This window comes from Anolis sagrei, chromosome 1 (assembly GCF_037176765.1).
Source record: "Anolis sagrei isolate rAnoSag1 chromosome 1, rAnoSag1.mat, whole genome shotgun sequence".
In the NCBI taxonomy this organism is placed as follows: Eukaryota; Metazoa; Chordata; class Lepidosauria; order Squamata; family Dactyloidae; genus Anolis; species Anolis sagrei.
The window spans coordinates 326537453-326565295 of NC_090021.1; the positions used below are offsets into that span (position 1 = coordinate 326537453).

General features: G+C 39.9%; 1 protein-coding gene across 3 annotated transcripts in view; it reads right to left on the bottom strand.

The window, feature by feature from the left end:
• The window catches only part of KIF26A (kinesin family member 26A), a 213302-nt gene that overhangs the window by 77703 nt on the left and 107756 nt on the right, over positions 1 to 27843 (bottom strand). For all 3 annotated transcript variants that reach the window (XM_067463017.1, XM_060755058.2, XM_067463019.1), the window contains one exon: positions 9523 to 9680. In XM_067463017.1, the coding sequence (XP_067319118.1) occupies positions 9523 to 9680 (158 nt within the window). The remainder of the gene's footprint in view (positions 1 to 9522; positions 9681 to 27843) is intronic.

A 27843-nucleotide genomic window follows, 5' to 3' on the forward strand; every position in this document is an offset into this window, starting at 1 on the left:
ATATAGAATTGCTTTCAGACTATGTGTATTAAGTGTATATTAAATATATATGAACTGGATATTTAGACTTGAGTCCCATCTTCAATATATCCCCTTATGTAAATGCAAATATTCCAAAGTAAAACAAACAAAACCCTAAATCCTTTTGGCTCCAAGTATTTTGAGTAAGGGATACTCAACCTAAAGTAATAACGTTCAATACTTTCTTGTTAACTTTACTGCATTTTCTTCTCATTGTACCTAGTCTTTAACATGTTTCTTTAGGTATACATTGGTATCATTTCTATATTTTAAGGGCTGGAATCGTGTTGCTGTCTTACACATGAGTATGTTCAATTACAGAAGCAGCTGGTCATTTTTCTCCAACATCTATATTCAGTTCAAGTTTGCAGTAACAAAGTTGCATATGGTTGTTCATGTTTGCACAAGCACACAAATGTGAATGACACCAGGTTGGATGGATCACTGTTCACTAACGAAGTGGCATTGCGGAATTGCTGCATAAGTCTGTAAATATTAAAGGATACTTTGTTTTGTCAATGTGGGATTTCTGTGGCACAAGGAGTAAACTTAACACCCAGTAAGTAATGAAAACAAATGGCCTTCTTTAAAGAAAGAAAGAAAGAAAGAAAGAAAGAAAGAAAGAAGTAATGTTGGTATTTACACGCTAGCTTTCTAAAATAACATTCAAAGCTCTGGACACTCCCTTTTTAGTAAACCATCCTTCATTTAAAGCAGTGTTTCTCAACCTGGAGGTCGGGACCCGGGGGGGGGGGGGCATTATTATTTATTTATTTAGAACTTTTATATACCGGTCTTTTCAACCTCTAGAGAGGGACTCAGGCCAGTTTACAACATGATTCAAAAACAGTAGTTTAAAACATCACACAATAAAACACATTAATACATAAAAGCAATCATATAATTACATAAAGCCAAGTCGTCCAAAGGATAGCACAATTCATTACCATCCGTCCATGTGGTTCTTGACTCATGAGGGGGTGGGGTCAGAAGGTTGCAAAAGACCATCAGAAAGCACAGTATTTTCTGTTGGTCATAGGCGTTCTGTGTGAAAAGTTTGGCCCAATTCTATCATTAGTGGGGTTCAAGGGGCTCTTTGATTGTAGATAACTATAAATCCCAAATGTCAAGGTTTATTTTCCCCAAACTCCACCAGTGTTCACATTTTGGTATATTGCGCATCTGTACCAAGTTTGGTCCAGATTTATCATTGTTTGAGTCCATGGTGCTCTCTGGATATAAGTGAACGACAACTCCAAAACTCTAAGTCAATGCCCACCAAACCCTTCCAGTATTTTCTGTGTGCCAAGTTTGGTTCAATTCCATCATTAGTGGAGTTCAAAATGCTCTTTGATTGTAGGTGAACTATAAATCCCAGCAAAGACAACTCCCAAATGACAAAATCAATCCCACCCAACCCTACCAGTATTCAAATTTGGGCAAAATTTGGTTCAGTGAATGAAAATACATCTTGCATGGCAGATATTGACATTAAGATTCATAACAGTAGCAAAATTACAGTTATGAAGTAGCAATGAAAATAATTTTATGGTTGGGGTCATACAGCATAAGGAACAATATTAAGGGGTCGCGGCATTAGGAAGGTTGAGAAACACTGATTTAAAGAGACGTGGCTATTGTCAGTTATAGTAAGACTCAAGGGCAACGATATAAACTTTGCCTGCGAATTCTACAAGCTCCCTTCATAGCCTGCAGAAATCCTACATGCGGCACTGTTAAAGGGCTAACTCAGTATCTGATGAGTCACAGAATCCATTTGCTTCTACTGACCTACTTAACTACTAACCCAGTTATTTACTCTCCATCTGTCAAGATAGGTTTTAAATCATGCCAGCTCCACATGAAAACTGCAATGCCAGTTATTCCCAGAGGGATGGGGGTGAGTAAATGTTTCTAGCTATTAAATATAGAAAACAGACGACTACATCCTCAACTCAGTAGGGAAACAATGCCTGTATTTTATAGCTAAATCAAGACTTGGGGTGATCGCTTTCCAAGATTTGGCTGCACATATTTCAAAAATGAGGTATTATTAAAATATATAGTGTTTTTCCTGTGTTTTGTCGACCCCCCAGCTGCCTGAAAATTGTAGAGGTGCTGATCATCCCAACGTAATCAGGTTTAACAGGTTAGAAGTAATGCATGCTCCGAGAATTCTTAATACATCATAACCTTCTTTCATGGAATTTGAATCCCTGTCATTCCAAACTACTGAGTTTTTTTAAAGGTTGGTGCTTTTAACGTGTTTCTATGGTTACTATTCAAGGTCACATCATAGAAGCTTGGACAGCAAGCAGTTCAGAAAGACAAAAGGCAGTTCACATCCTTTGCTGTATTAAATAATGTATGAATGTTAAGGCACTCACATAGAGGGAGACAGGGTTGATAAAGAAAACAGTATGCGACCCAAGTCCAGGGGTGTCCATTATCAGACAGCACAGAATGCATGCTAATGATTTAAATTGCTCTGACTAATTTCTGTTTGGCATACAAAGCTGTGGAATATACAGTATATTTTTAGGCTTCAGATCAGCATGGGGCCACGCACTCAGTGTCTCTGTCTGAGGTGGCAGAATGAATCGGAGAGTTAAAGGGATAACTAATTTTAAAGCAAAGTTCAGGGAAAGAGGTCAATGGACAAATTACATATTTACTGTGTGGGAATACATCTACATTGTAGAATTAATGCAGCTTGACACTACGGTAACTGCCATGGTTCAATGCTCAGATAGTTTGGTGTGGAAGCAGCACTATTTGGCCAAAAAAGCTAAAGACCTTGTAAACAACGACTACCATGAATCCATAGTATTGAACCATGGCAGCTAAAGTGTATCAAACTGCATTAATTCTGTAGTGTAGATTCATCCTAGGTCAGAGTTGTTGTTAACTGGTCCAACGGGCAGCACAATTTGAAGTGCTAGCTGTAGCCTATAAAGCCCTAAACGGTTCTGGCCCAGCTTACCTGTCCAAATGTATTTTCCACTATGAACCACCTCGTAGATTAAGATCATCTGGGGAGGCCCTGCTCTCGGTCCCACCACTCTCGCAAGCGTGTCTGGTGGGAACGAGAGACAGGGCCTTCTCAGCGTGGCCCCTCAGCTGTGGAACTTCCTCCCCAGCAACATTAGATCAGCCCCCTCCCTCCTAGCCTTCAGAAGGAAAGTAAAAACCTTGCTCTGGAATCGAAGAATAGCACAGTGCAATAATAGGCTGGAATATGTGCAATTATTGCAGAATGGCTTTGGATTATGATTTCTGGATGGCATGATTTAACACTGAGTGTAATGCTTTTAAATGTTTAATATGTGCATTTGACTAAACAATTCCCTTGACAACTGGCCCCAGCTAGGACCCAAAAATCTTGATCACACATTTTACTAGTTATATTCAAAGTTAGAATGTTCCTTCTTATATTGTCCTTATCCTTAATGTCGCTATATGACCTATGCACTTTACTTATTAGCCCTATCCTTTAAATTGTTGTCCACCAGTCTGCCCACCCATATCAAGACAGAATTATGCTATTGTTGTTGGTTTTTATGTTTGTTTTATTTTTGTTATAATTGTTGTTTTATATTATTTTAAATTGATGTTATGCATTCTAATTTGCTATGTTTTAACTCTGTTGTTGGGCTTGGCCTCATGTAAGCCACCCCAAGTCCCTTCAGGGAGATGGAGGTGGGGTATTAAAATAAAGTTGTTGTTGTTGTTGTTGTTGTTGTTGTTTGATTTCAAGCTTAATGTTTGTATATGTTCCAAGGCACTGAATAATTGCCATGTGTAAGCCGCCTTGAGTCCCCTTCGGGGTAGAGAAAGGGGGGTATAATTTATGGCAACTCCATGAATGAGAGATCTCCAAGAAACACCATCCTCAACAACCCTGTTTAGGACTTATAAATTCAGAGTCATGATTGAATCAACCCACCTATGATGCAATATTCCTATTGCCTTACACTTTAGCATTAGTCATTTTCAATGAGTCATTTTTTTATTCATGATATCTCCAAAACACAAGACCCTCAGCACAGTCATTTTTGCTTCTGGGGAAAGGTCGGCCTCAATTTCTAGGGACTCAGTTCAGCGTCTCATACATTGTGTATAAAAAACCCTCCTCCAGCACCACATTTCAAACAAGATGATTTGCTTTCTGTCAGCTTTCTTTATTGTCATGTTTTTACAACCACACATTGCAGAGTAGGTCAGGAATCACCTCCAACTTCTTTTCAAGAGGGCATATATCCCAAGGCAAGCGGACATCAGAAGTTTGCATACCATGTGCCTATTCTGATCACTCAGTATAGATTGAAACAAGAATCAACAACTGTATGTGTTTCCAATTTCCCCCAGACTACTCTTTTTTTCTAGCAAAAAGACATACTTATAAACAATGATGTGGGATTTCCAGAAAAATTAGAACTGAAAAAATATCCAGTATTCCAAATATTGTAACATTATCTAAGTTGGCCTTCAAGTCATTTCTAACTTATGGCAACCCTAAGGCAAGTCTATGATGGCATGATTCCTTTGGAAAATGTTTGCCATTGCCTTCCTCTAAGAATGAGAAAGAAAGTGTGACTTGTACAAAGCCATCTAGTAAGTTTCCATGACTGATGGGGATTCAAACCTTTATCTCCTAAAGTTTAAGTCTAACACTACAAACAGTATACCATATTGGTTTTCAATTTTAATATAGTCCATCTCAACATCACCCCACACCACTGGAGAAAGTATACTGTTTAGCTGGTATAAATGAAAGGACCAAGGCAGTGACATCTCCAGCCCATCCTTTGCTCGGATTTCAGCCAGCACGCCAACTCCTAAAATTAAGAAATAGCTACAGATATACTTGCAGGAACACTTCCGCAAGCAAGAGTGCAAAAGTGGCAGGCTAAAACCCAGAACCTCAATCAGTGGCTGATACCGAATGAGAGACTCCTCCCAGTCACATAGAAGACTGGGTGGCTTGGAAGGTACTGAACAGACCGTGCTCTGGCACCACAAGAGCCAATCTTCAGAAATGGGGCTACAAAGTGGAGTCTATGACATGTGAGTGTAGACATTAGCAGACCACAGTCACCCTACTACAATGCAGTCTGAGTCCTGCCACATGCACAATGGAGGACCTTCTTACAGTGACACCAGCTTCTGGTCAAAGAACATTTAGTATAATGCCAAGTTTTAAACTTTGTTTATGTTTTTAAATACTTTATACCCTCAATTCGCTTCTGGCATGATAGATAAATAAATAAATCTCAACATTTGTGTGTAACCATTACAAACAATTATTTGAATTTGAATGCATCTCACAACTGTAGAAGATGGGGGCCAATTTAAATCAGGTATAAGATAAAAATGCCTGATGAGTCCACTGTCCTGTTGCTAATGGTTTATGAGCAACCTGAATGCCCATCCTTTTCCTCCTTCTGTTTCTTTGTCTTTAAACCAGACTCAGATCAGACAACCCTTCAAAGAGAATATACCAACAAACAGAGGATTAGCTGTGGGAAAAACATATGCATGGCTACCTTACAAACCAGGCAAAAGGTCTGCAGTAACACTTCTCTTGAAAGTTATATAAGGCATTGCTAAAATCCATTATCATCTGGATCATGTGATTTTGGCCTTGAATGGAAGCAGAGATTCCCCTAGGAACTTCAAAAGGAATTTGTGATGTGACACGCAATGAACCCTTTGAAGGTCATCTGAAGGTTAAAAAACACAAATTCCCCTAGGATAGCATTATAGTCTGAACCTAAGTTAGATTTTGACCATAGAGCTTTTTGCAGCCCATTTTAGTAACTCAGCTCAATACAGCCCAAACATAAAAATCTTCTCTAGTTTTGTGGATGTCATCACTTGAAGCTGGTTTAGTGTAATCCTAAAGGTTGAATTCCTCTCCCATTGCCAAAAAAAGCTTTTTGAGCTAATTTGAACCTTGATCTCCAGCTGCTCAGTGGATTTCTTTGAGTGAATGGGAATTTAAACCTGGTCTCACAGATTCCTAGTCCAAACATAGTGCACAGTGTCTATTGACCCCACAGGATATCAGGCTAGAAGAACTCAAGAAGAACAAGCTATTGTCCCTATCAGCGCCTTCAAAGGATGACCCTACCATTAAGTAGAGTTTAGAAATTCAATAAAATGATTTCTGTTGTCAGGAAAGTTGGTGAATTTATAGTTATTTAATTTGTAGTTACAAGTTGAACATCCTTAATTCAATACTCTGGAATCCAAAATACTCCAAAATCTGAAATTGTCCACATGTGTGGCTGAAACAGTCATATCTTTGCTTTCTTATTTTTTAATATACACGAATTTTCTTCTATGCACAAAATTATTAAAAAGACTTTACAAAATTACCTTCAGTTAAAAAAAACCAATAGGGAATATAAATGAATTTTGTGTTTAGACTGGGGTCTAATGTCCAAGATGTACATACATATAAATACAGATGTTCCAGAATCCAAAAAAAATCAAAACTCTTCTGGCCACATGCATTTTGTACAAGTGATGCTCAAACTGTCCTATATTGTTGTTGTTGCTGCTGTCGTCATCATTATTACTGTATTTTCATATACATTCATCTTAGAGAGAGAAAACATGTCTAAACAAAAAAATTCATATGTGTTTCCTATTTAACTACTGGGGCAAAGAAGTGTATGAGATTTTTGAACATTATTATTATTCTTTATTTGGTCATTTGTTTATTTATAACCCGCCCTATCTTCTCTGGCTGTTTCCAACAGAAGATGGCAAACATTCAATGCCACAATAAACAATAGAAACAAAACAAGCCAAATCGAAACAGTAAACGGACACATAATACAAACTTATAGTAACTAGCCAAAAAAGTAAGTAATCAAATGGTACAAGTGGTACATACAACACAGCATAGCTAGCATTTGAGTTGGATGCATTTTGGTGGGTGATGGATATCACCTGCTGCTCTGCTGCAAGAAGCAAATGTCTTGAACCAGCCCTACCACCAGCCCCTCACAATCCCCAAATGGCTCACAAGGAATTATTCAATGCCCTCTGGAAGTCATGACCACCCACAGCTCACAATGAATAGCCAAGTGAACAGTTTCATGGAATTAATTGAAACGTTTGAGCCTTGGAAGGAAAACACATTAGTCATTTAGCAGTTGTGCTAATACTCGGCTGCTTTCTTTGCTATTTCATTAGAGGCACACGGCTCCAATGGCCTGATCGTATGCTCAGTCACTGCTCAATCAGTATCTTGAGTCCTGTCAAGCTGTCCTGCTAGGGCTACAGCTGATAAGGTGCCTCCTCTCCCCGTCACCTCAATTATTGACTGTATTTTATGGTCAACGTAATGGCCAACTGCTTATCAGGAAACCATCAGATGCCGGTAATAGGAGAGTGACCCTCCGTTTATATGTACCATTAATGCTCATTAGTGAATAATTAGATTCTTTAATCCACAAACTCAGAGGCATGCAAATATGATTGAGCATCCCAATTCTAGAAATAAGTCTAGCAAAGGCTTCCTTTGAAGATAAATTGCTGAAGCGCAGTTCTGGGCATCTGTGAACATTGAAGGCCTAAAGTATGCAAAGTGATAGATGGATTCAGAGAGCTTTGTAACAACCGGAGACAGATTTATCTCTGGCTTGTTTAATAATCCAAACTTGGGGGGGAAATAAGAAGGAGGGAGATTGGCTATTGTTTGTAGCACAGAACAGAGCATGCAATTAATAATGGAAAATTATTGTGCACATTCACTATCATGAAAATGTGTTATGGGTACACATAAATACACACACACATTTTGTTTTTGATTATTATTTATACTCTATCAAGGTCCAGAACTAGAGGCACCCGTAACAAGAAATGTTCTGTTAATGGTTTTTATGATGTTATCTTTGTTTTAAAATAAGTTTGGAGACTACAGTCAAGCAATCAGTCAAGATTTGGAATGGCAGCATTGTAAGAACAAGACCGGATCCTGAAGTGTAAAGATATATCACTGAATCACAAAGTTAGGATCGCCTATGGCATCACATTCCCCATTGCTATGCAGGGTTGTGAAAGAGGGACAATGAAAAATGCTGATAAGAAGAAAACCCACTCATTTGAGATGTGGTGCTGGAGAAGAGAATTGTAGATATTGTGAAATGCTAAAAAGATAAACAAGTGGGTACTAAAACCAATCAAGTCTGTAGTCTCCCTAGAACAATAGTGTTTTGGCCTTCAACTCCCAGAAATCCTAACAGCTGGTAAAACTGGCTGGGATTTCTGGGAGTTGTAAACCAAAACACCTAGGGACCCACAGGTTGAAAACCACTGCCCTAGAAGCTGAGATGACTAAACCAAGGCTGTCTTACTTTGGCCATATAATGAAAAGGCATGACTCTCTTTAAAAAGGTGAGAGCACTTCGTAAAGTGGAGTAGGAAAAGAGAAAGACGACATTGCAGATGTATAGACTCCTCAATGGTCCTGAGATTGCAAGACCAGAGCAAAGCTGTTGAAAATAGGGTGACTTGGCAATTCTCTCATTCATAGAGTCACCATAAGTTGAAGTCAATTTGAAGGCAGTTCACAGCATCAACAAAGATTTCAAATGTTTTAAATTATGTTCTTGTTTAATACTTATTTAATATTAGCTTTGCATGTTTTAAGTATGTGTTTTTTAATTTGTTTTTCTGTCTTTTTTGAGCTGCCCTGACTTCTAGTCTGGGAGAAAGGTGGGATATAAATAAATCAACAGATAACTGTGTGAATGTCTTGAGAAAATGCTCCTTAAATTCTGGAAAAGAAGAGCTGATCATTAATATACTGGTGATGTGCTTTCCTGGGAACTATGGGAAAAGGAAAAACTAGGAATTCTGGAAGCTAGTATGGTAGACAGATAGTAAAATCATTTTCCATAAGAGTATTGTAGTGCTGTTTAATTTCTTTCAAAACCTGATGGAAAACAGGGTCTGCTGTCAAGTCCTATCTAATCCGCAGCCAGTATATTTGTAAATAAATGTCAAGATAACAAAACCTCATTTTGCATCTTCCTTCCTAATGAACCCTGAGTCAGCACTATATGTCTCCCCATTTGGAAGTGGAGTCCATCACAGGACTTTCACCTTTTCTCACTTCTATAAGATTAGATTACAAAGGCTAGCATTGACATACTGAAAAGAACTCTAAAACAACAGCAAAGTCTTTGAAGAAACAAAATTAGAGACATTTTTAAAGTAGCATGTTAGTGTTAACCAGTACTTATGAAACACAACCTTAATCATTTTGTTACTTAGCTTTTTTGAGATTAACACATATGGTAATAATAAATGTGTTTTTTTCCTTTATAATATATAGGTGATCAAAATATAATTCATCCAAGGAACTTCCCTACATTCATTCAGTCATCTGAGCTTCCACCTCTAACAATGAAGCTCAACAAACTTTAAGTCTATCAGCATTTAATACCCAACAGCCAATGTATAAACCATAAAAATGAAAGCTACCTTATGAAGAACGATGCTGCTGCTGAAGTACCTGCAGAGACGCCGGCAGGAGTGACCAAACTCTGGGAGTTTCCAGCCCCTGTTGGGCCACAGTTGTTCTGTCCTGAGGTAACTTGAACATTAGAGCTTTCCTTTCCACACTCTCCAGTTGTTGCTTCCTGAGGGCAAACCAAAATGTATATATTTATTAGATGATAGACTTATTCAGACTTCAGCAGCATGAAATTGGAATGAAAACAGCATAGAGGACATCATTAAAACTGGAATCACCTTCTGAAGTTACTGCCTGTGTCACAAGTAATAAAATAAGCAATGGGACTAATATATGCCAACACAGTGAACATCTACATACACCAAGTGATACATTACCCCAATATTCCTGGTATTTCTTGCAGCCAAAATGGCACCATACATGCACAAAAGGTATTGACAAAAGGTTTCCAGAAGGATATACTTGTACACACATGACACTATGTAACATGATTTTTGTTCCTAGGTTATAAATGTCATTTCCTAATTGGTTCTATCAAAAAAAATGGAAAAAGTTTATTAAACTGCAAAAAATTGTTGCAGTCTGCACATTGAAAGTTTTAAAATGGCATATTACAAACAAAGTGCCTAGACTGCAGGAAATAATAGCACTACCCTTGGCCACAAAAACAAAGTTTCTGGAGTATAACAACTACTGTCAAAGTAAGTATCACACAATTAAGCAGGAATAGAAAAATTTACATAGTGTAATATATTTGTAAATTCAACCTATACATACATAACAAGATATCTTGAGATGTGGAACCCAATTTCAAATACCAAATTCATTAATGCTTTATATATAATTTATTAAGTACATAGCATGAAGGTAATTTTATAGACATTATTTTTAATAATTCTGTTCATGAAGCAAAGTTTATGTACACTGAACAATCAGAGAAAAAAGGGGTCACTACCCCAGCCACTCATGTGAACAATTTTCGCAAGTTTCGGATTTCTAGATAAGCAATGCTTAACCTATCCTACTAGACAATAGAAGAACGATTAGTAGTGATGATATTAGCAGCAGTACTTGCAAAATTATACTGATGTTAGCATAACAAAATGAATCCTTCTACTAATATGAAAACCAATGAATTCAATCTTAAGGTTACTTTCATAACTTTTTTATTCCTTTATTTTATATCATCATATCTACTGTTCTTTTAACTTGCACTCATGACTGTTGTCCTGATAAGCTTTTACAAAAACCCTAAAGTATAAGACATTCTTGTTTGTGCCAAAAGTAATTTCTGACTTATAGCGATCTAATGCGAACATATTATGGAATTTAATTGAGAGGATTTGTTCAGATGAGGATTTCCTTTGCTTTTCTTTGACAATAATAGAGTGATGAGTTTCCATTGCCAAGTCCTTACTCAAACCCTGGTCTCCAGTCATAGTTCAATGCTCAAACCACTACACCATACCGCCTCTCTATGAGATATTGTCCCATTAAGTAGTGTCTCGTACTATTGCTCTCACTACTATTATTGTTATTAACCAGCTGTTCCCAGATACTGGAATGCCCTCCAATCACACTGAACTACAACGTCTGTGGGCAAGAGCCAGGATGGATTGGGGTGATGGAAGCTGTAATCCAACCCACCTGGAGGGCACCAGGCTGGGAAATGCTGCCACATTAATGCAAGAGAAACAGATATGAGACACTTCTTGCCCATAGGGACTTACAAGCTACATTAGATCAACGCAACTAGGAGGAGGATAGGATGTCAAGGAATGGAGATGATGAAAGTATATGAGAGCATCAAACAGCAACGGGGGGCGGGGGGATGATTGTTCAGGAAACAGTACAGTAGAGACATGGGCCTTGACAAGGCACTTGAAAGAAGAGCAGAAGGCACCTTGATAAAAAGGTGAAAAGTCAAGACACATTGCTGACAAGCGAAGAATCAAAGATGACTCCAAAGCTGTACTTTTCAAAGGCATGGGGGAGAATATTATTTCCACTGTAACCACAAGAAGTGGGAGACAGAATCCTTTGGGTAGGGAAAAAATTGGAAATTCTCTCCTCTCCCTCTGGGATGTTAGCAGGAGATCTAGGAGGATGTATCAGAGATATAGGATTAAACAGAAGGTTATCTGCAAGACTATTATTATCATCAGATCTTGGGAGACCTGTGTGCCTTCCACAGATTACTTTGTGATGTTCCCTAACCCACTACATCTGTTTGACAAGCCGCTTCCCCATGTCTTTCCTATATTGTGTACATAACCACAGTAATAAGTAATAAAAGGAAGGCATGTCAGCAAAGGCCTAGTGCTGGACAAGGTTAAAACCATGACCAGAGGCAGACAACAGGAATAATACAGAGGCCCTTTGTTATAGGTAATGCACTGTTAAACTGTCTGACAAGCATGAAAACACAAAAAACTACTAGCAGAAATCTTTCTGTTTTACGGCATTATTTGGTGGCTGGCAGAACGGTTTATCTGCTTCAGTTATAACTGTCAGGAATTATTTCTCAGTGGCACATCATCTACAAGCTCTATCTGTTTTAAGGGGAACTAACCAAACACAGTCACATCTGTATCATCTTTTCACATGAGCAGCCAAAAGAACTGAGTGAAAACATTTATTTCTTTTTATAGAAAACTTTATAGGAGGCACACTCCAGGCACAGTCAGCCCATTGTATGCTAATCAAGGTGGTCAATTGAAAGATTCACACCTAGCCCAACTTACAAAAGCCCTTTGTCTCACCCTGGTCATTCCACAGATATATAAACCCCTTTTTTCCCAGTTCCAGCAGACCTCACCTCTGAGGATGCTTGCCATAGATGCAGGCGAAACGTCAGGAGAAATGCCTCTAGAACATGGCCATATAGCCCGAAAAAACCCACAAGAACTGAGTGATTCCGGCCATGAAAGCCTTCGACAATACATTTAACTTTATAGGAGTTATTCAAGCTGCTGAACCTACAACCAGCATAGGATCAGCTCCTTGGCTTGCTCCTTTAGTTTCACATTCTCACTGGCACTGAAAAGGAGCCTCAATAGCACAATGGATTAAACCCTTGTGCCAGCTGAACTGAAGACCAACAGGCTGCAGGTTTGAATCTGGGGAGAGAGTGGATGAGCTCCCTCTGTCAGCTCCAGCTCCCCATGTGGCGGCATGAGAGAAGCCTCCCACAAGGATGGAAAAACATTAAAACTTCCAGGCATCCCCTTGACAATGTCCTTGCAGATGGACAATCCCTCACACCAGAAGCGACTTGCAGTTTCTCAAGTCGCTCCCGACACACACAAAAAACTGGCACTGAAAGTCTGTTGAATGATGATGGAAGTGCACTCTTGAATGATGATGGAAGTACCAATATTACATCCCCCTTTCCTGCTAATGAACAACCAAGGAAAGTGGAAATGCATAGGTTCTTTCCAAACATGACATCAGATTATTATTGTGGGTTTTTCCCCAGTTTTCTCAGCCAACAACACTCTAAATCTTTGCCACAGCACTGCCATGTGTTCATATAAATTTCTGTGTGGTGTGTTTTTTCCACCTCCCAGCTGTTAAGAGTTATTGGATCATTAAAGTTGCAAAGGAGACAATGCAGCCTCCATGGACCTGCCCTACTAGACTCAGAGCTCCACTACAGAGGTGGTGCCTGCGGCTTGCGTTCACCTTTCTAGCCTCAAAGTTGCACTCCTCTTTGGCCACAAGAAAGCCAGAGCTCCACAAGCAGCTACAGAAATCATCCTGAAGTGACAAAGTTAGTAATCTCTTTCCAAAAACCTGAAGGAAGAGAAGAATATTAGTTAGATGAAAGCTGTCTTAAAACTTATTTGGATCCCCATTAGAACTTCAAAATACCGTAAAATAAAATGGCCTTTAAACAGAAACTAGGGGTCCACTTAACTGTTTTTAGGAAGGACTCCTAAAAGTAGCACGCAAAACTTCTTTTAAAATATTGAATTGCCTTATATGCCCATATAAAGTTGACTTTAAAGAGGTCAAAAGTGGAGCTATAGTAGAGGGGGGGTAGTGTTGATGTTTCTTTTAGCTTCTCTCAGGATTTTTGAAACTCTACTCAGAGAAGGGAATGATTCTGTTTTAGATAAGAATTAAGGTACAAGTACTTATTTAATTCAACTCAAGTGTTTATTTACAATATTTATATTCCACCCTTCTCACCCCACAGGGAACTCAGGACGGATTACAATGCACATATACATGGCAAACATTCAATGCCATTAGACATATAACATATACAGACAGACACAAAGGCAATTTGACATTCCAGCTTTCTGGTTTCATGAAGGTATGCTCGATTCCAGCCACAGGGGGAGCTGCCAGTTGATTGTTCACTTGTGAACAATGGAGTACTTCCTCATTCTTACGCATGCTGCTGAAAGGTTTTATGGCGTCATAAATTAGTTAAATTATCCTCCCCACATAAAGCAGTACCAAAATTTCCTACTTGACAGATACAACTGTCTTTCGGGCTGCATAGGTCAACAGCAAGCTGGACTATCAATAGTTGGGCGCTTACTCCAACCCGAGCTGGCTTCAAACTCATGACCTCTCAGTCAGTAGTGATTTAATGCAGCTGGCTATTAACTAGCTGCGCCCCAGCCTGGTGTTCTGACTGAAACTTCTAGACTCAATACATGAGTACACTGTATATAGTAGATTATATGCCTCAATACATATTTGTCACTACGCTACATGACTTCACGTGGGATAATATATGAATAACATTTGCAAAACTTCTCATATTTGTGCAATGGGATCATCCTTGGAGGCCAGAGATCTGAAGAATATTTGTATAACTTCTCAGGTTTTTCCAGCAGGATCATGATTGCAAGTTATGGATGAGATTTGTAAAACATCCTGTGGAATGGGTTCATCGCTAGAGTTCAAATATGTGAAGCATATTTGCAAAACTACTCATTTTGGGGCAATGGGGTCATCACTGGAGACTATGCAGATGAATTTCTCTTGATGAGAAATGCTGTCTGTTGGGAACTGCACCAATCTTCCATAAGAGTTCTTGCTTTCAGTATGAGAAAATGTCAAAAGAATGATATTCTTTTCCCATCAAGTTTTCTGTAATTTTGTTGGAAAGTCTCTGCACAAAAGAACAATCATGAGAAGTAATGCATATATGTACACACAACAAGCAGAGAAGGATTGCCTGGTGGGTTAGAAACCCAAAAATAATATCACTATGTAATATTGCTAACTGGTTTGGAAGAAACCACAAGGGCCATCCAGACTCTATTTTAAAACCTTCCGCCACACTCCAAACCAGCATATTGCACTATTTAACAGGTCTTGACCATCAGGAAGTTCTTCCTAGTGTTCGGTGGCATCTCTTTTCCTGTGGTTTGAATCCACTGACCTGGTTCCTTTTCTCTGGAGCAGCAAAAACCAAACTTCCCCCCTCCTAAATATGAAATCCTTTCAAATATTTAAACATGATTTTAACCCCAGGATAAACTTATCCATCTCCTTAAGCCACTTCTCATAGTGCATGATTTACAGGCCTTTTACAATTTTGGTTACCCTCCCCTGGATGTTAGGAGTCAGAATCAAACAATTATTATGTTAAGGGTTGTGCTGATTTCCATCCCTGGAATGTGTCCAATGATGGCATATATCACATTAAAAATGAGCTCAGTCCTAATATACTGCATGGCTTTTTAAGGTCTTCTAATTATTTTATTGAGCAGGTTGGAACAGCTTTGGCATCTTGGTTTGCTTGAGTTCATCTGCTCGAGTCTGTATCTGTGCTGTGAGATCACTTATCAACTGGTGAGTATGTAATCTTTTAAAATGAGCTGACATGATGTCATGATTTAGATGTTGGACCAGGGCACAGCTAAGGAAACCCACTGCATGATCTTGGGCAAATAAACACTCTCTCAGCCTCAAAGGTGGGGAATGGCAACTCCCTCTACCTTGCCATGAAATCCCTGTGATAGAGTTGTCATAAATCAGAGCCAACTTGGAAGACCCATAAAGTCAGCTGCCTGAGAACAATGGAGAACAATCAATTCCTTTAGGTTCTTGTGGGTTTTTTCGGGCTATAGAGCCATGTTCTAGAGGCATTTCTCCTGACGTTTCGCCTGCATCTATGGCAAGCATCCTCAGAGGTGTGAGGTCTGTTGGAATTAGGACAATGGGTTTATATATCTGTGGAATGGCTGGGGTGGGGCAAAGAGCTCTTCCCTGCTGCCCCACCCCAGCCTTTCCACAGATATATAAACCCATTGTCCTAATTCCAATAGACCTCACACCTCTGAGGATGCTTGCCATAGATGCAGGCGAAACGTCAGGAGAAATGCCTCTAGAACATGGCTCTATAGCCCGAAAAAACCCACAAGAACCTAGTGATTCCAGCCATGAAAGCCTTCGACAATAAATCAATTCCTTTGTTTTTCAAATTCCAGATTGAATCTCCTTTATCCAAAATGCTTGGTACCAGAAGTGTTTGGCATTGGGAGTGAAGGACCTAATTTCCTTTCCCATGGCAACATCTCTATTTTCATCAGGTACCCAACAATTCTCATAAGAAAAGGCAGTGCAAAGTGACTTCAGCCACTGGTTCCAGTTGTGGATTGGGTCACACACCACTGTCTCTTTCCATTCTCTTTCTTTACCACTTGGATAACAGTTGGAGTTTATTCTTATTTTGTCATGTGACTGGATAATTTATTGTTAAAGGCTTTCATGGTTGGAATCACTGGGTTGATGCGAGTTTTCTGGACTGTATGGCTATGTTCCAGAAGCATTCTCTCCTGACGTTTCACCTGCATCTATGGCAGACATCCTCAGAGGTTGTGAGGTCTGCTGGAAACTAGGAAAAATTGGGTTTATAGATCTGTAGAATGTCCAGGGTGGGAGAAAGAACTCTTGTTTGTTTGAGGTAGGTATGAATGTTTCTTTTGGCCACCTTGATTAGCATTTAATGGCCTGACAGTTTCAAGGTCTAGCTTCTTACTGCCTGGGAGAATCCTTTGTTGGGAGGTGATTAGCTGACCCTGATTGTTTCTTGTCTGGAATTCCCCCGTTTTTTAGTGTTCTTTGTTTACTGTTGTGATTTTAGCGTTTTTAAATACTGGTAGCCAGACTGGATAATTATTTTCCTCTCATTCCCAACTCTATAAGTTTACCATGGGGAAGTTTTTAAAAATAGACTTGATAAATTTTATCCATTCAATTGCAGGACTAGTAAGATATGGTATCAATCCCATTATGGTTTCTATGGATGAGCAAAAATGTAACCCATGGACATTACTAATTAGAGTCAGCCTAAATTGAAGGCATATCTACATTGCACAAATATAGCACTTCGATACCACTTTAGTTGCCCTGGTTCCAGCCTATGCAATTATACGGTTTGCATTCTGATAGCATTTATAAAAGTCGCTACTATTCACCCCAGAATTTTATGGCAGGAATTCTCAATGCTTCTCCAAACCCAGAATTACACAAGGTGGATCCATCCAAGTTAAAGTGGTGTCAAACTGCTATTAATGGCACAGCATGAACACGCTGCAATTTCTAAGTGGAAGGCCCGATACAAGTCACTCTTCATGTACATGGGCTGCTAAAAGTAGCATCCAGGACTTCTTTTAAAATGCTTAATTAGATTAGATGCCATAATACATATCTGTCACAAGGGTTAATGGCTGCACGCATGATAATGTATGATGTTTCTGTCATCTGAAATACAACTCTGACATTTCAAACTAATTAGTTAAAATAAATTTAGCCAAAAAGAGACAGTGTTGTAATGAAGCACAAATGCAATTAAATACTCCCCAGGATGCCACCAAACTTTAAATTCCATGCTGCCATAGATCTTGTTTTACAACCATCTCCTATGGTGACATGCTAGCTTTTGCATAGTTATATACACAGCTTTACATTTATTACCTGGAGGTATTGGACTCATAATGTAGGAGGGAGATGTCACCCAACTACAAAAAAGGAAAGACTGCAACTATTTTTATTGGGAATGCCTCCACATGGGGTACATTGGTCTTCTTTCAACATGTTCTTTCGCAGTGAAGAACCATAAGTGAGAGCAGCTACTTGCACATAAACCTCAACTTGACTGGCAGATGAATGATTCAATCCTTTTTGATTCTCCCACATTCAATTTTGTGTGTATGTTCTTTCCATAATTTTTTTGAAGTACAACCAAGCCTCCCCATTTTCAGGTTTCATGTTTCCAGGAATCCCTGTCTTCCAGCAGGACAGAGGGTATGTGTGATTTTTGGTAGAATCAATTGCTTTCTCTACAGCAGTGTTTCTCGACCTTCCTAGTGCTGTGACCCCTTAATACAGTTCTTGTGTTGTGGTGACCCCCAACCATAAAATTATTTTCATTGTTACTTCATAACTGTAATCTTACTACTGTTATTAATTGTCATGTAAATATCTGGTATGGAGGATATATTTTCACTGGACCAAATTTGGCACAAATACCTGATACGCCCAAATTTGAATACTGGTTGGGTTGGGGGGAAGACTGATTTTGTCTTTTCGGAGTTGTTGCTGGGATTTATAGTTCACCTACAATCAAAGAGCATTCTGAACTCCACCAATGATGGAATTGAACCAAACTTGGCACATAGAACTCCCGTCACCAACAAAAAAAATACTGGAAGGGTTTGGTGGGCACTGACCTTGAGTTTTGGAGTTGTAGTTCACCTACATCCAGAGAGCACTGTGGACTCAAACAAGGATAGATCTGGACCAAACTTGGCACGAAAACTCAATATCCCCAAATGTGAACACTGGTGGAGTTTGGGGAAAATAGACCTTGACATTTGGAAGTTGTAGTTGCTGGGATTTGTAGTTCCCCTACAATCAAAGAGCATTCTGAACCCCATCAATGATAGAATTGGGCCAAATTTCCCTCACAGAACCCCTGTGTCTTGAAGGGACTTGCTAGCATGAGCCTCCCTCCAGCCTATCATGCTCTCCCTCACCTGCATATGCTGAGCATGCTTGCTGCCATATGCTGAGCATGCTTGCTCTCCCCTCCCCACTTGGGAGTCTCAGAAACAGCCCTCGCCTTGGCTGAGAGGCTGGCTGAGAGGCTGGCCCATCACAGCGAAGAAGGGCTTTTGATGGGAGGATTCACCATCTGTTTCCAAAAAGGAAGGGAAGGACAGGAGGAGAGATCTTCAGCCTTCTTTGCCAAAGGGGTTCCTAAGATCCTCAGAAATGTGTTTTCTGATGGTCTTTGGCAACCCCTCTGAAATCCCTTCGCGACCCCCCCAGTTTGAGAAACGCTGCTCTAGAGATACTCTTACAAAACACTGTTTCCAAAAATGAAAGACAAAAGACCAGCAATGCCCTACAAATCACTAGAAACAAAATACTGTGCAAAATAATGTGATTCACACCAACAAGAGGATTTTTTTGCAAGAGCATACATTGATTGTTGAAGAGGTAGGGGCTGAATAGACTCAGCCTTGCCAAGATAAATTAATTAGCAAAATCACACATCTACAGATGATCCATATCACTCCACTAAATCTTTAATTACTCAATTAACAGCCTTAAAGTCAGAGGTTAAACAAGTTTTGCCATGTACTTACAAAGTGAAAGGAAAATTAAATGCTTTTTCAAGCTCTGGAGTTGAGATATCTTTTCCAACAGATTTGTAAAAATGCGAAGAGGCAGTGGGTCTCCAACTACAGACAAAGAGGGATTGTCAATGTGTCCGTGGATGTCAGTGCAATACAATCTGGCAGTGAAGGGGTGAGAAACACATATACATGAAATCTCACTGCAACCACAAAGATGTGAAAGGCCCAGAAAAGAAAAACCGGGGAAGGGGGATCTTGTGACAGCCAAACACTACCATCAAAATTGACAGTCACTTGTGGCTCTGTAAAACTGTAACAGTGTGGACCCACATATGGTCAAAAGGCACCAGAAATGGTCCTCCAACTTTGCCATGCCACCCTGGGGGCTAATTTGTAGAGTTCCATCACACTACACAATTATAGTTCTATGATTCCACCATAACTGTATTTACTATTCCCAGACACAGAACTCTAGTCCCAAACTACAAGCCTCAGGAGGACACAGAAGGCAGCTAATGTCTTTAAAATGGAATCTTATAATTGTATATTGTAAAAGGGCCCTAAGGTAGTGATAACAATAATGTTTTGCTTCTAGAGGCAGGTTTCCACCTCTCCCCTCCATCTCTCCAAGTTCCACCGCTAGGGCTGATGCCATCTTGATTCTTCTTTCTTCCTCCAACTCTCACTGTAATTTCTTTGTGCAGAGTACCTCTGAATGGATTGTGAGGATGTAAAGGGGGACAACAAAGGCTTCCCTAGGACTAGATTTGAAGCACGGAAAGACCTCTTCTATTCTGATCGTTGTCGAGATACAGCCAGATCACTGTTACCTGAAACTGTGGATACATTAACTTAGTTTAATTCTATTTCCAGTGCACCATTCCATAAAATAACCTGGAGGCCTAAAAATTCCTAGAGGTCATTTTCCTCTGAGCACAGATACTGGCTATTGGGAATTGTGGGTGCTGGAACTCCAAAACACCTGGAGAACTGAAGTTTGCCCATGCCTGAGATAGAGGATCTGAAGATATGGGGGTCTTACTGTTATTAATGCATACTCTCAGAGAGCAAACTTATATCCTTAAAGATATTTCAAGTTTTAAATCATAAGAAACTAAATACTGATGGAACTTTAAAAGGACCTTCTTGACAGTAGGAACGGTTCAACAACAGTATTATTTGCACTGAGAGGATAATAAGGGAGATTGTGGGTGGGATTTTGGGAGATATTTCATTGTAATTGTATTACTATTGTATATTTACTGTTTTTAATTTGTATTCATGTCACAAGTATTTAATTAAACATGTATTTGTTTTGTTTTTATATTTTATTGGATTGTGTCATGTTATTGTTAGCCATCAGTAGTCGCTATAAGGAGAACAATGGAGAGAAATAAAAATAACAACAGCAACAACAACAACAACAACAACAATGGAAGGCGATGGGACAGGATCAGGATCATAACTATGGTATACAGTAAAAAAGGTTAATTCTTCTTACAAACACACATACACACACACACACACGTCTCCTGACAAAATCCCACATCCTCTTACTTTGTGGAGTAAACTGAAGAAACTGAGAGACACGGCCATAATTAGTCGGTGTTGACCAACTCCCACATCACATACGAGTATGCAAAATGTCTGGGATCAGAAGTGTTTTGGATTTCAGATTTGTTTGGATTTTGGAATATCGATTTGCATAGACAATGAACTATGTTGGAGATGGGATCCAACTCCATACAAAATTCATGTATGTTTCATCTACATCTTATACACATAGCCTGATGATAGTTTTATACAGTGTTTTTAATACTATCACACATGAGATAAGGCTTGTATACAGGAGCAGCAGAAAGCAAAGATGTCGCTATCTCAGCCATTCATGTGGACAGTTTTGGATTTTGGAATATTTCAGATTTTGGAACTCTAGATAAACGATGTTCAACCTGTATAAGCATAACAATAAGCACAGGCAGCGTGTGGGTGGAGGGAATGGAAGGAAGAGAGGAAATGAAAGAGACAGAAATAGAGAAGCCACAGGCACTTACTGCTCATCAATCACTGTAATATTCAAGCATCATTCATGGTAATTAGGTTTAAAGCAATATACACTGATGGGCTCAAGCTTTAGTTGTTCAGAAACTGATGATAGATGCCTGAATGATTGGCAGGAATGGATCTAGCAAGACTTCCATGTCACATATGCCTCCTCCGCCATCCTGCTGTCAGAAGCTTATCTAGTTCTATTTGCTAAGTTGTGGTTGTTCGGCTTTTCCAGCCATGTGCCAGGGTAGGCCATCTGGCACACTCCAGACAGTCTGAACAATGTCTCCCATGAGTCCAAAGTATTGTAACTACTGTGGGAACTGTAGTCTAAAGTGACTGGAGGTCACCCAGCCTCCTATTCCAGTAAGTCAACTCTGAAGCTTTCCTGAATTTCAAACCAAGTGCAAAAATGTGTACATGTTACCCTTTCAGATAATAGAAACTTATTTTGAACTGTTTAAACTGAGCCAAATGAAGCCCAGGACTGTCCAGTTCAAGCAGCAGTGAGTACCCAAAGTCAATAGCAAATATCATTTTCAGCATTGCTACCTGAAGATGGATCTGTCTGCACACTTGTCATATATTTCATCAACCAAAGCTATGGCCCATCTTGAAAAGGACTGTCCTCTTTTCCCAAGCAGTAGGGCCTTGGCTGAGAACTTCTGATACATAAAGCAAATAAATATGGCAGAAATGAACAGATGTCAGGTTTGTAGGGTCCAATTTCTCTTTGTTTTGTTTTAATAAGAAGCCTTAAAAAGCATAAATAGGAGAAGTTAAATAGTTGTCCCTCCTTATTTGCAGGTTTAACATTTACAGATTTGTTTACTCATTGAATGAAAGAATATATTCTCCAGTGTGATTCTATGGTCAGCTTCTACCAGACGTTGACTATATAATCACACTGGAAACCCAGAAATGCTAGAGAAAACATGTGCAAGTTGACCACAAAATTATACTGGACAAGACTAGAAAACTGTTATTTCAGGTTTAAAAAAGCATACCTACAGTCCTGGTTTTCCACTTTTGCAGAGATCCTTTCTCACATCATAGTATCAATCAGACACTCTCTATACATGTTGGACCAATCTGACACTTCTTTCCGTTTGTGTGACATGCTGTAAGGCAACTTTTCCCCAGATAAACACCTTCAGGAAATCTTGGTTTCCAAATGTCATTGTCACCAGCCAGCACTGCCATGCAGACTGGAGATACTGGGACCTATACCTGAAATTGGAAAGGGTATTCTAGCCAGAAAATAAGACCTTTCCCAAATGGAGTGGATGAGGGATTGGAGGACATCCAACCCCAAATTGGGAAAGAAGTCGTCCAGGAATACCTGGCCGCTCTTAATGAGTTCAAGTCCCCAGGGCCAGATCAACTACATCCAAGAGTACTGAAGGAACTAGCGGAAGTCATTTCGGAACCATTGGCAACCATCTTTGAGAGTTCTTGGAGAACGGGAGAAGTTCCAGCAGATTGGAGGAGGGCCAATGTGGTCCCAATCTTCAAGAAGGGAAAAAAGGACGACCCAAACAACTACCGTCCGGTCAGCCTCACATCGATACCGGGCAAGATTCTGGAAAAGATTGTTAAGGAAGCGGTCTGTAAACACTTAGAAACAAATGCAGTCATCGCTAATAGTCAACATGGATTTATCAAAAACAAGTCATGCCAGACTAATCTGATCTCTTTCTTCGATAGAGCTACAAGCTGGGTAGATGCGGGGAATGCCGTGGATGTAGCGTACCTGGATTTCAGTAAGGCCTTCGACAAGGTCCCCCATGACCTTCTGGCAAGGAAACTAGTCCAATGTGGGCTAGGCAAAACTACGCTGAGGTGGATCTGTAATTGGTTAAGTGGACGAACACAGAGAGTGCTCACTAATGCTTCCTCTTCATCTTGGAAAGAAGTGACGAGCGGAGTGCCGCAGGGTTCCGTCCTGGGCCCGGTCCTGTTCAACATCTTTATTAATGACTTAGATGAAGGGCTAGAAGGCTACAATGGCTTCAAACTACAAGAGAGGACATTCCATCTGAACATTAGGAAGAACTTCCTGACTGTGAGAGCCGTTCAGCAGTGGAACTCTCTGCCCCGGAGTGTGGTGGAGGCTCCTTCTTTGGAAGCTTTTAAGCAGAGGCTGGATGGCCATTTGTCAGGGGTGATTTGAATGCAATATTCTTGCTTCTTGGCAGGGGGTTGGACTGGATGGCCCATGAGGTCTCTTCCAACTCTTTGATTCTATGATTCTATGATTCTAAATGCATTTGAGGTGATGTCGTCTACAGCTTTGTTTTTAGCCCACTTCCTTTAAGATGATATAAGTTGAACATCCCTTATCCAGAATTTCCAAATGCCAAATAGTAAAAAAAAAATCTAAGGTTGTCCCCATTGGTGGCAGAGATTTGACCTGTGATAGTTCAATATGCATAAATTTTGTTTAATGCACAATGTTAACATTACCTTCAGGCTATGTGTATAAGATATAAATGAAATGAGTCTGACACATCATGATGTACTAACATTAAGTCTAGTCGTGTCCGACTCTGGGGGGTAGTGCTCATCTCCATTTCTAAGCCAAAGAGTGGGCGTTGTCCATAGACACCTCCAAGGTCATGTGGCTAGCATGACTGCATGGAGTGTCGTTACCTTCCCACCAAGGAAGTACCAATTGATCTACTCACATTTGTATATTTTCGAACTGCTAGGCTAGCAGAAGCTGGGGGTAACAGTGGGAGCTCACCCTGCTCCCCGGATTTGAACTGCCGACCTTTTGGTCAGCAAGTTCAGCAGCTCAGTGGTTTAACCCACTGTGCCACCAGGGTCTCCTCTCATGATATCTATATGCAAATACAGATACTGCAAAATCCAAAATCCAAATGTCTTAAGCATTTCAGGTTAGGTATACTCAACCTGTGCATTAATCTGTGCCATGGTATCTCTCCACTTCATACAGCTGTGTACTGCCTGCCAATGGGGATAGATAAAACTGGTTAACCAACTGTTCAGGGGGGAAATGTCCATCACAAGTTGAGGACTCAAAATAACCTCCATAGAAGAACCATGGAATTTGATCTGGATTTTAGTCCAAACTTTAAAGGAGCAATCCTCTGGCAACTCCTTGATGCTTCAGATTAATACCTAGAATAGATTTAATGACACATGGCATGCAGGTCACCAGATGCCACTACCTCCAAAACTTCAAGGATTCTTCAGAAAAAAGTGAAAACCTTTCATTGAGACCAATTTGTGCCTCATCATCACTGACAAGAGGAATTAGGGAAATTTACTTTTTGGGATTGCAGCTCTCAGAAAGCAAATCTTCTCAACTCAGCTGACAAGTTGCTCATTCAATCCTGCAAGTGAAGGGGAAGCTGCATAGGAAAGGACATGATGAACATTTTCCTTTTTCATGGATTTCAATCCAGTTTCAACTAGCATGTCCCTACGTAAACCCAAACCACAAAGATGTGACGAATGTTTCACTTTTTCATGGATTTCAATCCAGTTTTGATGAGCATGCCCCTACGTAAACTTGAACAATGACCGTGTTTGTCGTTTGATCTGATACGTTCTGCTGCAGCTACATCAAACTGAGGGAAAACATATCAAGTCTACTTCCTCAAAAAGGCAACTGCTTATACATGAAAAAATATATTTTAAAACCTGACCTCAAAAAATGATTTCACCTTAAAATTCTTATGACCTATTACCATCAACTGGAACAAATGTGACGTAAATTCAACTCTCCACGGCTAATTTCAAAGACCATAAAACCTCCTTCCCTGTAAGCAGAGATGAGACACACACACACACTTGGCATCATCTCCCCTGGCAAACCAAGTGGATCATCACAAAAAACGATGGGAAATGCACAGTCAATGCCGTTTTGTGGTGAAACATTTCGCAGCATTAACTTTTTACTGCTCCAAGCCAACGTTTCCATCGGGGCTCATTATAAAATAGCGTAAGAGGCACTTTATGACTAAAACTCGCTTCTATAGTGGTTTTAGTATCTGCAGCTGTGGCCTGGTAACAAGAATTCTGCCTTTGCTGTCTGTGTCTAAACATGTACCTCTCAGGCTTTTAAGTATACAACTTACCCCAGGGGAAATCTAACTATCCCACAGAAGTTGTCCTTCCAATCCCAAAGCAGAGCGCTCTAGTTTTGTTTTACTTCTCTACAGCATATTGTTGTCCTTGGTCTTGTCATTTTTGTTATCATTATCATGTCCGCCCAAGTTCAATTTGCAGTTTTTTAACACAACTCCTTATCATCTCTGTGTTAATGAAGTCAGTTGGAATCGATGTATTGTCGAAGGATTTCATGGCTGGAATCACTGGGCTGTTGTAGGTTTTTCGGGCTATATGGCCATATCCTAGAAGCATTCTCTCCTGACGTTTTGCCTCCATCTATGGCAAGCATCCTCAACAGTTGTGAGATCAGGAAATGCCAAGAGAGAATGCTTCTGGGACATGGCCATATAGCCCAAAAAAACTACAATAACTCAGTTTGAATTGCTAGGTTTTTGTAAGTTTTTCAGGCTGTATGGCCATGTTCCAAAAGCATTCTCTCCTGATGTTTCACCTGCATCTATGGCAGGCATCCTCAGAGGTTGTGATATCTGTTGGAAACTAGGAAAATGGGGTTTATGTATCTGTGGAATGTCCAGGGTGGGAGAAAGAACTCTTGTCTGTTGAAGGTAGGTGTGAATGTTTCAATTGGCCACCTTAATTAGCATTTCAAGGCCTAGCAGTTTTCAAGGTCTGGCATCTTATTGTCTGGGGGAATCCTTTGTTGAGAGGTGATTAGCTGTCCCTGATTGTTTCTTGTCTGGAGTTCCCCTGTTTTTGAATGTTGTTCTTTATTTACTGTTAGGAATTTGTTCATTTTCATGTTTTCTTCCTTTCTGTTGAAATTGTCCACATGCTTGTGGATTTCAATGGCTTCTCTGCGTAGTCTGACATGGTGGTTGTGAGAGTGGTCCAGCACTTCTGTGTTCTCAAATAATATGCTGTGTCCAGGTTGGTTCATCAGGTGCTCTGCTGTGGCTGACTTCTCTGGTTAAAGTAGTCCGCAGTGCCTTTCATGTTCTTTGATTTGTGTTTGGTGGTCCCTATGTAGACTTGTCCACAGCTGCATGGTATACGGTAGACCCCTGCAGTGGTGAGAGGATCCTTCTTGTCCTTTGCAGAACATAGCATTTGTTGGATTTTCTTAGGGGGGTTGCAGGTTGTTTGTAGATTGCGCTTCCTCATCAGCTTTCCTATGTGGTCAGTTGTTCCCTTGAGGTAATGCAAGAACACTTTTCTTCTGTGTGAATCTTTGTTTTTACTGTCGTGGCTTGTTCTCGGTCTTGCAGCTCTTCTAATGCCTGTGATGGAGTATCTACCGGCCTGTAAAGCCCTGTTTAGGTGGTTCAGTTCATCTTGGAGGAGGTGGAGTTTACAGATTATTTTTGCACGGTCTGTCAGGGCTTCAATTGTGCTTCTTTTTTGACTTGGGTGATGGTTGAAGATTTTATGTACGTATCTATATGTGTGTGTAGGTTTTCTGTAAACAATGAGACCCAATTCTTGATCTGGTTTGCAAATGACTAGGACATCTAGAAATTGCAGTTCTTCATTTTTTTCCCCTTGGTGAATAACTAACTAAAATCTTAAATGGATTGAAATCCCCAAAGTTCTGGAAACCACCAGTCACACTGGATTGGGATGATGGGAGTTATAGTACCAACATTTTGGTGAACACTTGCTTGGGGAAGAGTGAATATATGGAGACTTCTGCTGCCCTGTGCAATATTCCCTACCAGACTCTGGGAGGGTTTCAGAATTTCAACAGTCAAAAATGCACAAGAAGCTATTTTTGATGTTATTCATGTAATACACATTTTTAATATTCCAGTTACTTTAGATCTGGAAGAAATCTTGCCCTATTTATCAGTAGCAGCTGAGGTTTCCAAAAATTGTGGATTTTTCACCCTAAACATGCCATCTCATCAGGAATCATAGACTCAGTAGGGTTGGGCTGGATCAGGGTTTGGATGCAAGATTCCTAGGAAAATCCAGTTAGAATAAGGAAGAAACCTGACTCCAAATCCTGGAGTGTCAGTTGCCTATCCAAGTTGGCATTGTGGTGCTAAATGGAACAAGGATTTGAGTCAATATAAGCCTGTTGCCTATGTTACTTCAGCTTCATTTACAATGTTTTTCATGGAAGCACTTAATGAAAGCTGATTCGTTGCTATGTTTTACTGAGTTTGCTTGCTAGTTTATGCAGCAAGGAGATAAGGGTAGTTGTACTTGGACATACATAGGAAAAGCACAGAATTCAGTATAACAAGTTATACTGATGTTTTTATATTATGATAGCTACCAATACCTGTCTCATCTTGGAAGCTAAGCAGGGTCAGGCCTGGTTAGTATTTGGATAAGGGACTGCCAATGAATACCAGCTGTTACGGGCTATATTTCAAAGAAGGGAACTGGCAAAACCAACTCTGCCTAATAAAATCCTATAAAGCTCATGTGGTCATCAGGAACCAACAGGTAACACGAAGGCATATGCACACACTAGAGGTTATTGTACTTTGGACATCTTATATAAGATAATACAACTCATTAGAAAAGATGCTAATGTTAAGTAAAGCGGAAGTCAGTAGGAAA